At 31.1% G+C, this 11,998-nt stretch overlaps 1 protein-coding gene across 1 annotated transcript; it reads left to right on the top strand.

Moving 5' to 3' along the window:
- Positions 1-216: 216 nt before the first annotated feature.
- LOC131644812 (serine carboxypeptidase-like 7) lies at positions 217-10,483 on the top strand. The gene is made up of 14 exons (XM_058915404.1): positions 217-516; positions 609-769; positions 3,261-3,337; positions 3,739-3,861; positions 3,961-4,063; positions 4,163-4,200; positions 4,275-4,373; positions 4,490-4,576; positions 4,670-4,792; positions 4,897-4,968; positions 9,626-9,744; positions 9,819-9,932; positions 10,036-10,081; positions 10,203-10,483. Exons 1-14 carry the CDS (start codon positions 329-331, stop codon positions 10,284-10,286), a joined length of 1,434 nt encoding a protein of 477 aa, XP_058771387.1. The 5' UTR covers positions 217-328; the 3' UTR covers positions 10,287-10,483.
- The last annotated feature ends 1,515 nt before the right edge of the window (positions 10,484-11,998 follow it).

Genomic DNA, 11,998 nt, shown 5'->3' with positions numbered 1-11,998 from the left:
TTGCATAAAAACAATGAATCGGTGGGTTTGGATCGGACGGTTCAAATTTGTCCCCTCTAATTACAATGCAATTACTTTTCCTTGTATATATGACCATTATTTATTCACGTGTAAAAAATGCATCATATCATTAACGATATTTGAATTCTATAGACGTGGCCGTTTCTTAACCACTTTAGCTAGGTGTACGATGAGTTTTTATTCATATCATCTTCATTCACTGTGGCGTTATCCACACTCGGGACCGGGGACTCTTTCTCCTTACTTGAAATCAATTTTTACTCTTTCTCCACTATATATAATAGGCTTGCAACACTTTCCTTTTGACATGAACAACATAAAAAATATGGCAAAGTTTAGTCAAAGCAATGCTACTCATCATGATTTCCTTATTGGAAAGGTTATTTTTGTTGTTCTTCTATTATCACATATTTCATTTCAAGTTGCAACGTGTGGCTCTACAGTAAAGTTTCTTCCTGGATTCAATGGTCCCCTTCCTTTTCTGCTCGAAACTGGGTCAGTTTGATTTACTTACCTATATACTTCATAGTTCATGCTTTTTAAGTTTTTGTTTCGATGTATTCATATATTCATATATTGTTGATAAGGTATGTGGGAGTGGGAGAAAAAGAGGAAGTGCAAGTGTTTTATTATTTCATCGAATCAGAAAATAATCCCAAAGAAGATCCTCTCATGCTTTGGCTAACGGGTGGACCTGGTTGTTCTGCTTTGTCTGGTCTTGTCTTTGAAATAGCTAATTGCAACTCTGGTGCCGTGGCAGATCTTGCCCTCAGTGAAGGGAAGTAAATACTAACAAAAAAATATTATATCTACTATCTACTCTACTATCTATCTATCTACTTCTATCTATCTACTCTTCTACTTCTACTATCTATTCATTAATAATAGATTGACCAAATTGCCTAAATTACCCTTTCACCAAAATTTATTTGCATTAATAAAAGGTCATTTTTGTAACTAACAAATTAAGTATTCACTCTTTCAACTTTATTGAATGGATGACCCAAGTGTTAGCTTTTCATTGGTCCGAATTAAATAACATTTTCCCTACAACTTTATTGCATGAATGATGACATCACATGTAAGCCATGGATGATGGAAGTCATATTGAAATTTCTTTTACATTTCATTTTCCCACACTTTCTTACTTTCATTTTAATTTTTCTTAATTTATTTATTATCACAAAAAATATTAATAATCTATTTTTAAATTTTAATCTTACTAAAAATTTCAAATTTCTTTCGCATTTCATTTTTCCATACTTTCATTTTAATTTTTCAACATTTATCTATTATCGCAAAAAATATTAATAATCGATCATTTAATTATTATTCCCAAAAATATTTAATTATTTCACGGGCCATTATCAACTCAATATTTAATTTTTTTTAATCGATCATTACACATTTTCTCTATCTTAATTAAAATTTCAAATTTCTCTCACATTTTTTCACACTTTCTTACTTTCATTTTAATTTTTTTCTCTATTTATTTATTTATTATCTCACGGGTCACTATCAACATAATGTCTATTTTATTTTAATCAATCATTGTCTTTATTTGAGAGATAATATCTTTATTTTTATTTTTTTCTCCATCTCACGATTTTTTATCATTATTTAATACAATTAAATTTCCATGATTATTGTTTATTTTACATTTGTTTTTAAATATATTTTATATCGCATCAAATTATTTTTTTATTTCACGGGTCATTATCAACATAGTAGTTATTTTATTTTAATCAACAATTACTATTAATTGAGAGATAATTTTTATTTTTAAATGTTAATATTTTATTTTTATTATCTCCATCTTATAGTATTTTTTTATATGATTATTTAATATAATTGAATTTATATGATCATTTTTCATTTATAATTAAACCATAGTGGAGTATATCATTTTCTTTTAATTGTTGTTGGACCATTAATTATTAAATTACCTGACCCAATTTTGCTATTGTGTTCTTAACCTATCTTAAGGACCAATTTCAATACAATGCCTATTTTATTTTAAACAATAATGACTTTTATTTGAAAACTAAAGTATTTATTTTCAAATTTCAAAACGATTCCTATGAATATTAGGTTTTCAAAGAATTGGGAGTATGACAGAGCGCGCAATCAATTAAACTCTAACTCTATTCAAATAAAACAATTGCTTTTAATTATGCATATTGCTTATAATTCCTTTTATTTATATTATTCATATCATTACAAAAATACTACACCAGAAAAAAAATCACCCGTGCGGAAGTACGGGTCTCTGACTAGTTTTACTCCTTAAAAATATAAAACTCTTTTGACAATTATTTTTGTCTATTTTATAACACTCTTTAATTTTGTCAGAGATAAACAAAACAAAGATTTTAGGTTAATAGTAATAGTAGTGAATTTTGCTTTTCCCCCTTTCTATTTGGCATCTGTTTTTTTAAAAAAACCGCTGTCAAAACCTGTCTTTGGCAACAGTAGGGGTAAACCAAAACATGTTCATATTACAGGGGATAAATTACTATTAACCCAAAATTTTAAATATATCACTCTTAAAAATAGTTTTTTTAAATTGGACCGAATCAGTCGGTTGGATTAAAAATTAGAGGGATCATTGATCTCGTCTAATTGTTAGATTAAATAAACTATTTAACTAGTATGAATCGATTAGAAAGCTTATGACGTCATACTGTGTGAGAGATTTAAATGTTGAAATTCTATTTAAATTTGAAATAGACAAAGCTTATGAGAACTAGATTTTATTTATTTTATTTTTTAAATTTCAAATGAGAGCAGTTATCGTGAATCTGTGCATCCATTTTAGAGCTGATCAATTATTTTCTCTCTACTTCAATTTCAAAATGTCAAGTAATTTACAAGATAACAATGGAAGTTACTATATTTTATGGCTAAGAGTATAAGAAATATACTAAAAAAATCTATAATTTTCACGATACTATAAAAAAAATTGTGTCTGTGTTTATATTTGAGTCATGATATTGATATTTTAAAATACATTTAATTTACTTATTTTTTAAATTCTTATTAGAATCAGTATTATAGTGTTATCTCTTATGTATGTGTGGGTGTGGTGTCCGTAATTCATGTAGCTCATTGTTGGTTAAAAAATTTAGTTATAATTTATCTTTATTGAAAAGACAGTATAAAAGTAGTGATAAAAAATGTAGCCAAATTTGCTAATTGAATAATTGAAGTGTTGTAATTTGAGATGTTGAATTGCCTAGGGCCAATTGGATTTAAAAGAGAGGAATACAATGGGAGCTTGCCAAATCTGATCTTGAGGGAACATTCATGGACAAAGGTTAGAGTTGCAAATCCACTTTTTTTAAATCTATTTCAACAATCCTTTTTTATTTTTTATTGGGTTAATGAACTTTTTCGTCCCTTTAAATATTTTAAATTTTGTTTTTAGTCCCTCCAAAATTTTTCTTCAAGAAATCGTCCCTTCAAAATTTTTCTTCTGAACTATTGGTCCCTAACGTCAAATTTCGTAAGTCGTAGCTAATCTCTAGCAAATTTGACGTTAGGGACCAATAGTTTAGACGAAAAATTTTGAAGGGACGATTTCTTAAAGAAAAATTCTGGAGGGACTAAAAACAAAATCTGTAATATTTAGAGGGACCAAAAAAGTTTATTAACCCTTTTTTATTTTATTTTTGTATATATTATTACAAATATTTATAATGATATTCCTTGATATAGGTGAGTAGCATTATATTTGTAGATTTGCCTGTTTCTACGGGCTTCACTTATGCCACTACAGATTCGGGTTCTCAACGACGTGACTCGATACAAATTGACCAAGCTCACCAATTTTTTAGAAAGGTGTTCACTAAAATCACTTTTTCTTTGTTTTTAAGTTTTGTGTGCAGTTATGTCAATCCATGAATAAAATTACAATAGGTATATTATAAACCTTTGTAGTGGTTGATCGATCATCCAAAATTTCAATCAAATGAAGTTTACATCAGCGGCGACTCATATTCGGGTATTACTCTTCCTGTAATTGTTCAAGAAATTATACAAGGTAAAAACTCATTGCTGAACCATTGTTAGAAGTTGGTGATTTATATTTCTTTTGTTGCATGTTGCTCGTTCAATTATTCATTAATTAAATTGTTTTTAGCAAATGAAAAAGGGATCCCACCATGGATAAATCTTCAGGTTAGCACCTTAAAAGATAACTCCTATTTCATTCATATCACTCCAGATTATGTGAATTTTGATATTTTCTTCAGGTATACGTGTTAGGGAATCCTGTAACAAATAAAAAGGAAATAAACTATAGAATCCCTTTTGCTCATGGAACTGGACTCATATCTGATGAACTATACGAGGTTATTAAATTATACTTTTTCTGTAGCAATTCTTAAAATTTAACTCTAGAATATCTTTTTGGTTCATTTGATATAAAAACGAAGGAAAATGCTAACAAATATCTAATATTTTGTAGTCACTGCAAAAAAATTGTAATGGAGATTATACAAATTCAGAGACCAAAAGAGTTTTATGTTCCAAAGTACTCCGTTCTTTCGAAAAGGTATATAAATGTATCATCTTTTAATCAAATTTTATGAGTAAAATATTTTTTTAAACAATCACTAACTTAGCACCATTCTTTTGTTTTTTATAGGCTATATCAGAAATTAGTATAGCCCTTTTAGAACCGCTATGTACATGGCTAAATACTGAAAATTCTCCAAGGAGATCTCTAATTAATAAATATCACTCCAAAGTGTCGCCCTTAAAATGCCGAGTAATCTTTCAAGCTTTCTTGTTGAATAAAAGATATTAACTTATGTTGCATCATAAATCATATGCATTTTTGTTAATGTGATGTTTGTTTTTCTCCACTGTTAGAACCTTCCATATAAACTTTCCGCTTATTGGGCCAACGATGATAATGTTCGCAAAGCACTGCACATACGTAAGGTAAGGTATATAATTAATAAAGGTAAATTATAATAATAACATGTTCATGTTACTTATATCTGTTGCAAATTATTAATGATAATTAATAATATGATTGTGTTCCAAAATGACAAGGAAAATATGTTATGATTTGAATTTTGAATTCGAAGAGTGGTAACTCTTCATGGAATGTTGCAACTGCTGGTGAACCATGCTGTGGGCCAAAAGTCATAACTCTTGGAAAAGAAATTGTTTCACCAAGGGTCGCTACCTTGTGAAACAATATCAGCATGGCCTATAAAATCATAATTTCGGATTCAGAATTCATATCAGAAAAAATGCAAATCCTTTAGAATAATTCCAGAGCACTCTTCGCTACATTCGAGTTTTCGCCGGTCTTGCGCAAACTCGATAAGGCTGAATTATCCTGGGTATTCCTGCGTAGAAACTCTAAGACAAATTGGGAGTGCTTGAAATACTATAAGGAAAGTGTTTCGTACACAATTCTAGTCTCGATTCCATTCGGTTTAAGTTGATTTTTCTAACAATCTTATAGTATTTTTTTTAAATAATGGCAATTGAGGCTTCCATATTAAAATTCAAGAATCAAAATCGAAATCATGAATTCGGGTACGTTTTTTATTGCCTTTCATATAAATCAGAGTCAAATGATTGATATTTTAATTTTTTTTTGTTTTCATGGTTAATTGATAAAAACCGTAACTTAAATTGAAAGTATCTATAATGGAAATTAAAGTATTATTATATATGGTCATTTGTGTTTCTGAACTGTGGCTTCATTATTTATTCTGGTTAATATTTTTGTTCTAATTATATACTACGATTTGCGGTATTATACTGGAATTAAAAAAAAAAAAAAACTTTGAGACAATCCAAATTAAAAAATTGAACCGAAGCACTGCTTAATTGATCCGAAGCACTGCTTCATATGACTTTCTGAAGGCACTGTTTTAAAATTCACGCATTGATCTATATGTGATTTTAGATATAAAGAATTTTGTTATATATGTACATAGGTGGTTTCTATATAACATATAATATTTTATTCTTCTATCCAATTAATCCAATTGAATTGTCAAATCTAAATTTTGAATATATATTGTTGTAATGCTTTTATTATATGTTTTGTTTCAAAATTATATTGTTGAATCTGATGCTTATATACAAGTTATGTTAAGCATTTACTAAGTTTTATATTTTTCGAAATAATACATGAAATTAGATTCTATCAATTTGATTTAATTTCATTGTCAATTACGACAAAGAAAAAAAAATTGTTTGAATTTTTTAAACTATGAAATTGAATTTTGATTTGTACTCTATGTGAATAACATGCTGGTGTTAAATGAGACTTATTAATATAAAGATCATTCAAAGATGGATCTTAGAGTCTAATATAACTATTGAATTCCGAGATGTGGGATTTGAGAATCTTATCGCGGAGGATAAGGAATTCAAAATTCCCACAAATAAGAACCTTGTGAAGAATGTTCTCTACGGATTGTTGAAATACAAATAGAAAGTTCATCAATGATTGTTGAAAAACAAATCGAACTTAGAATTGGCAGAAAGTCTAAAAGGCTAAGGATTTAGGACCGAACAAAATCGATTGTCGGCATATTTCTTGTATTCAATAGACGAAAAATATGAGAATTTTGTTCGTAAGATTCCTATTATTCTTCAAGTGGAAGATGATCATAAAGAGTTACAATGAAGATGTAATTTCAAGGGACTTCTCTTGGAATGATGTTATCCAAGATGAAATGGAATCAACAATGTCAAATCATACTCCTTTGGATGCAAACGGATGTTTAGAAAAAGTATCATAGTGATGGTACATTAAAACATCTACAAGGATTGATTAGTAACCAAGGGTTTTAGACAAAATAAAGATGTTGATTATTTTGACACATATGCACTAGAAGCAAGCATAATGAAAATTATAGTTTTGTTTGCATTAGCTTCATCAAATAAATGTCAAAGGACATTCCTAAATAGAAATCTCAATGAGGAGATTTATATGGAGCAATCAGAATGTTATATTGTTCCTACTGATGAACAAAAAGGTGTATAAGCTTGTTAAATCCTTGTATGGATTAAAACAAGCACCGAAACAATGACATTAAAAGTTTGACTTTGTCATTGTAAGATTCTCCGATTAAGGAGGAACCACACAAATTAAGGGGAGAATTTTCAATATTATCAAAACAAGAATTCAAAGAGTTTGTCATCATCAAAAAGGGGGAGATTGTGAAGAATACATCTTATATTTATTTTTGATGAAGACAAAGGTTATCAAATAAGAAAAGGATCTAAAGTGTCATGTACATCAATGATGTGGTTGATCAAGAAGGTTGAACATAGAAGTTCAAGAGAAGATTTGAGAGAAGTGAACATAACTAAGGTACTCATTGCAATTCATACTATTTATTTTAAATTGCTCATAATTTAATCTCTCACTTCATCTAAAAACCTTCTTGCATCATCATGCATGATTATCTAAAAACCTTTTTCATCTAATTCTTGTGATAAGTGTTTGTACACAAAGTTGTGTAAGAATTTTGTGATATTCCTTTGTCTCCATGTTGATCATTATCAAAGAGACGAATGAAATCTTAGAAACAAAGAGGTTTCTAACTTCCACATTCAAGATGCAAAATCTTGAAATAGTGGGCACTCTTTGCGATCAAAGTAAAACGAAAGAGTGGGGGTTGAGAAAACCACATTCAAGATGAAAGATCTTGGACTAATTGACACTCTTTTGGAGATCAAAGTAATGCAAAATAGTGGGGGTTATGAACTTAGTCAAAGACACTTTGAGAAAGTTCTTGATAAGTTCAAACTATCACGTTTCAAGAAAGTGAATATTCAATTTGATCTTAGTGTCAAAATGATGATGGAAGAGATGTGGTTATATTAGAATACGCAAGTGAAATTGGTTTTTTAATGTAATTTGCTAGACCTGACATAACATTTGCACTTAGTAAATGAGTAGATTTACTAGAAATCCAAATGGTGAGCATTGGTAAATGAGTAGATTTACTAGAAATCCAAATGGTGAGCATTGGAAGGCCATCTCAAGAATTTTGATTATCTTTTAAAAACCAAAATCTTGACCTCCGCTATGGTAGGTTTCCTGCCATAGTAGAAGGATATACCAATATGAGTTGGATATCGAGTATTGGAGATCATAAATTTACAACTAAGTGGATATTTACACTATTTGGGGGTGAGATTTCTTGGAAGAGCAAGAAACAAACATGTACCACTCTCTTGACTATGAAGCCATAGTGTGTGGATCTCGCTTCCACTGGTCAAGAAGTTGAATGGTTGAAGGACCTTCTGTTGGAAGTTCCATTGGCTAAAGACAATGTTTCAAAGGTGTTAACACAATGTGATAGTCAAGCCAATTTATCAAGAGAATTCAGATATGTGTAAAATGAAAAGTATGGGCACTGAGGCCTTAGATATTCTTTCGTGAGAAAATTGATTAAAGATGTAATCATTTAATTCACATATATATGATTGATCTATAATTTGAATGTTTCATTTACTAAACTATTGGCCAGGGATTTAGTAAAGATAACCTCAAGAGGTGTGAGGTTGAAACTCCTTGAATAAGTGTTCCAACAATGATAGCAACCCAATCTGAAGTTAATACATCTTAACCTAAGATTCAATGGGTAACAACAAGTCGTTGATTTGGAAGATGGTGCAACATTTTGTGACAATGTTGACTATTACATAATTGAGGGTTGAGTTTTTAGAAACTCTTAATGAAGTTCTATATCGAGGAGGATATGTATCTCAAGAAATAGATACAAACTGAACTTCACCTATATGAATTTCAAGATGGTGCCGTCTTAAAGTGAGAGTTGGAGTTTCTCTCATGAAAAATTCATGAAAACAGGAAAAGCACATGGCCATAAATAGTGCTAGGCGAGATATGTAGGCGAAGAACCTTTAAAGAGTGTGTGTATAGTAACGCCGGTCTGATCACATGGAATAACGGTTCAAAGCATAGCTACCTAACGTTCCGATTAGGCTTTGCGTTGTCTTTACTAAGGTTAAGTTCAAATCGAAAGATACTTAACTGTATTAACACTCTTTTGCTTTCTATATTCTGGAATTAGACTTGTCATTATTAGAACAAGTGGGGGATTGTTGCAAATTATTAATGATAATTAATAATATGATTGTGTTCCAAAATGACAAGGAAAATATGTTATGATTTGAATTTTGAATTCGAAGAGTGGTAACTCTTCATGGAATGTTGCAACTGCTGGTGAACCATGCTGTGGGCCAAAAGTCATAACTCTTGGAAAAGAAATTGTTTCACCAAGGGTCGCTACCTTGTGAAACAATATCAGCATGGCCTATAAAATCATAATTTCGGATTCAGAATTCATATCAGAAAAAATGCAAATCCTTTAGAATAATTCCAGAGCACTCTTCGCTACATTCGAGTTTTCGCCGGTCTTGCGCAAACTCGATAAGGCTGAATTATCCTGGGTATTCCTGCGTAGAAACTCTAAGACAAATTGGGAGTGCTTGAAATACTATAAGGAAAGTGTTTCGTACACAATTCTAGCCTCGATTCCATTCGGTTTAAGTTGATTTGTCTAACAATATCATCTTTTGGTTGCATGTGATGTAGGGAAGTATTGGGAAATGGCAACGTTGTTCCTTTGATATACCTTATGAGGAAGATATCCCTAGTAGCTTTGATTATCATGTAAATCTAAGTAGAAAAGGATATCGTTCACTAATTTACAGGTCAATAATAGTCTTTCCTTATGTTCCTATATTGCATAAGATGAAACTATTAACTAGTTTATTATCTATAACAGTGGTGATCATGACATGAAGGTTCCATTATTGGATACCAAAGCATGGATAAAATCTTTAAATTATTCCATTGTTGATGATTGGAGATCTTGGTATACAAATGAACAAGTTTCAGGGTATTCACAAAATTGAACTATATATAATAAACAAGCTATGTTTATTAGTTATAATTTATGATCTAGCTGATTAAGTATACCTTTTAATTTTTTACATATATAGATACACAAGAACTTACTCGAATCAGATGACATTTGCAACTGTGAAGGTAAGTCTCATGTTACTCAATTTCTAAAACTCAAACATAGATTTTCCTCTACTAATGTTATAAAAGATTTTATACTTTAAACAAAGAAGATTTTGCCATATTTATCAGATTTCATTTGCAGGGCGGAGGACACACTGCACCTGAGTTCCTTCCTGAAGAATGTTTTGCCATGTTTAGTAGGTGGATATCTAAGAGACCTTTGTAGGATTAGCCAAAACATAAACTCCTCTAGTTAAATTTCTTAGAATTCAAACTTGTTGAAAAGAGTGAGAGTAGTAGACATTTGAATATTTGAATAAAATCGTGTATCTAAATGACACTATGGAGATTGTATTATATAGTAAGATTTATAGCTTATTGTATTAATTACATGAGGAATATGCTCATGTATATTTTATTCTAGATAGTATAAGGAATATTTTATAGAATACTTTTTATATAAATATTAACATAAAATGCTAAGACATTTAGTGAACAAATTAGCCAATTGGGTCTTCCGATTTGACGAGATTTGTGGTGATTTCTCTTGAAAGTAAATTGATGAAAGTTGTTGAAGGCTTTGTTACATATGAGCAATTTGTTGTCTCGGATGTGCATGGTTCACAACACGATAAGGAGGACCCTAGGTTCACTTCTACATACCAAACCAAGAGATGAAGCAAGTGATACGTGCTATAGAGCCACAGGCTAATAAATCTGATGAAAAGTATCGTGCTCTCGAGGAGAAGCTCAAGGCTATAGAAGGACATAACACTGTTGGACTCAATGATTTTGATATGTGCCTAGTGTCAGACTAGGTGGTTCCTCCGACATTCAAAGTAATCGACTTTGAGAAATAAAAGGGATCATTTTCCCAAAGACTCACCTGAGGGCTTATTGCAGGAAAATGGCTGCTCACTTTTGATGATGAAAAATTGCTTATGCATTACTTCCACGACGATCTCAGTGGAGAATCCTTGGAATGATACATGCAGCTGGAAAGAAGCTACATATGTACATAAAGAGACCTAGTTGAGGCTTTCCTTAAGCATTATCAGTACAACATGAACATGGCACCTAATTGTACTCAACTGCAGAACCTTACTCATAAGAGTAATGAATTGTTCAAGGAGTATGTGCAAAGATGAAGGGATATGGCTATCAGGGTTCAACCATAATTGCTCTATAGAGAGTTAGTGGATATGTTTATTGGTACCCTCTAGGACTCATACTTTGAGAGAATGGCTGGCAACGTATCGTCTGGGTTTTCAGATCTTGCCATTCTGGGGAAAGAATTGAGCATTGCTTAAAAATGGGTAAGATACAAGATACTGCTGAAGTATCGAATGGAGGGAAGAAAAAATCATCCAACTTCCACAAGAAGAAGAAATGAGTAAACAACGCAGTGATGGCTATTAATGGAAAATCACAAGATTATCATTCTGTTCTGGTGCCTTATTACGAAGTTGTGGATGTGATGCCAAGTCCTTATAAAAAATAAACATACCCAATGCCTAAAACAGGTTGAGAAAACTTGGGCACCACCTCAATATCCTATCCAGTACTAGCAGTCCATCCAGCATCAGCAACCCGCTTCTCCTCAACAAGAACGTCAGCAAAATCAACTAAGGAAGATGAAGCCAAAGAAGAAATTTGATCCATTACCTATGTTCTACAGTCAAGTGCTTCCATATTTGATTTAGGGTGAGTTGGTGACACCAAAGAAGCTTCAACCTATTCCTTCACCATTCCCAACAGGCTATGATTAGAACCCCATATATGATTACCATGTTGGATACCTTGGGCATACAATAGAAAATTGTAGGGCTCTCAAGTATAAGTGTAGATGTTTTCAAGTTGGCTGCATTTGTGGTAAAACATACCTGGGTGTTTAATGTCTTGACAAATGTCATGATATGCTTTATATGGTGTTATGCA

This window comes from Vicia villosa, linkage group LG1 (assembly GCF_029867415.1).
Source record: "Vicia villosa cultivar HV-30 ecotype Madison, WI linkage group LG1, Vvil1.0, whole genome shotgun sequence".
In the NCBI taxonomy this organism is placed as follows: Eukaryota; Viridiplantae; Streptophyta; class Magnoliopsida; order Fabales; family Fabaceae; genus Vicia; species Vicia villosa.
The sequence above is the reverse complement of the archived record's forward strand: the minus strand, read 5'-3'. Positions and strand labels throughout refer to the sequence as shown.

Excerpts from the sequence above, each read along its gene's own strand:
- LOC131644812 (XM_058915404.1), top strand. The coding sequence starts at position 329 with ATGAACAACATAAAAAATATGGCAAAGTTTAGTCAAAGCAATGCTACT. Across the intron at positions 4,064-4,162 it reads TGTTCAAGAAATTATACAAG|CAAATGAAAAAGGGATCCCA; the intron begins GTAAAAACTCAT and ends AATTGTTTTTAG. Across the intron at positions 9,933-10,035 it reads ACAAATGAACAAGTTTCAGG|ATACACAAGAACTTACTCGA; the intron begins GTATTCACAAAA and ends TTACATATATAG.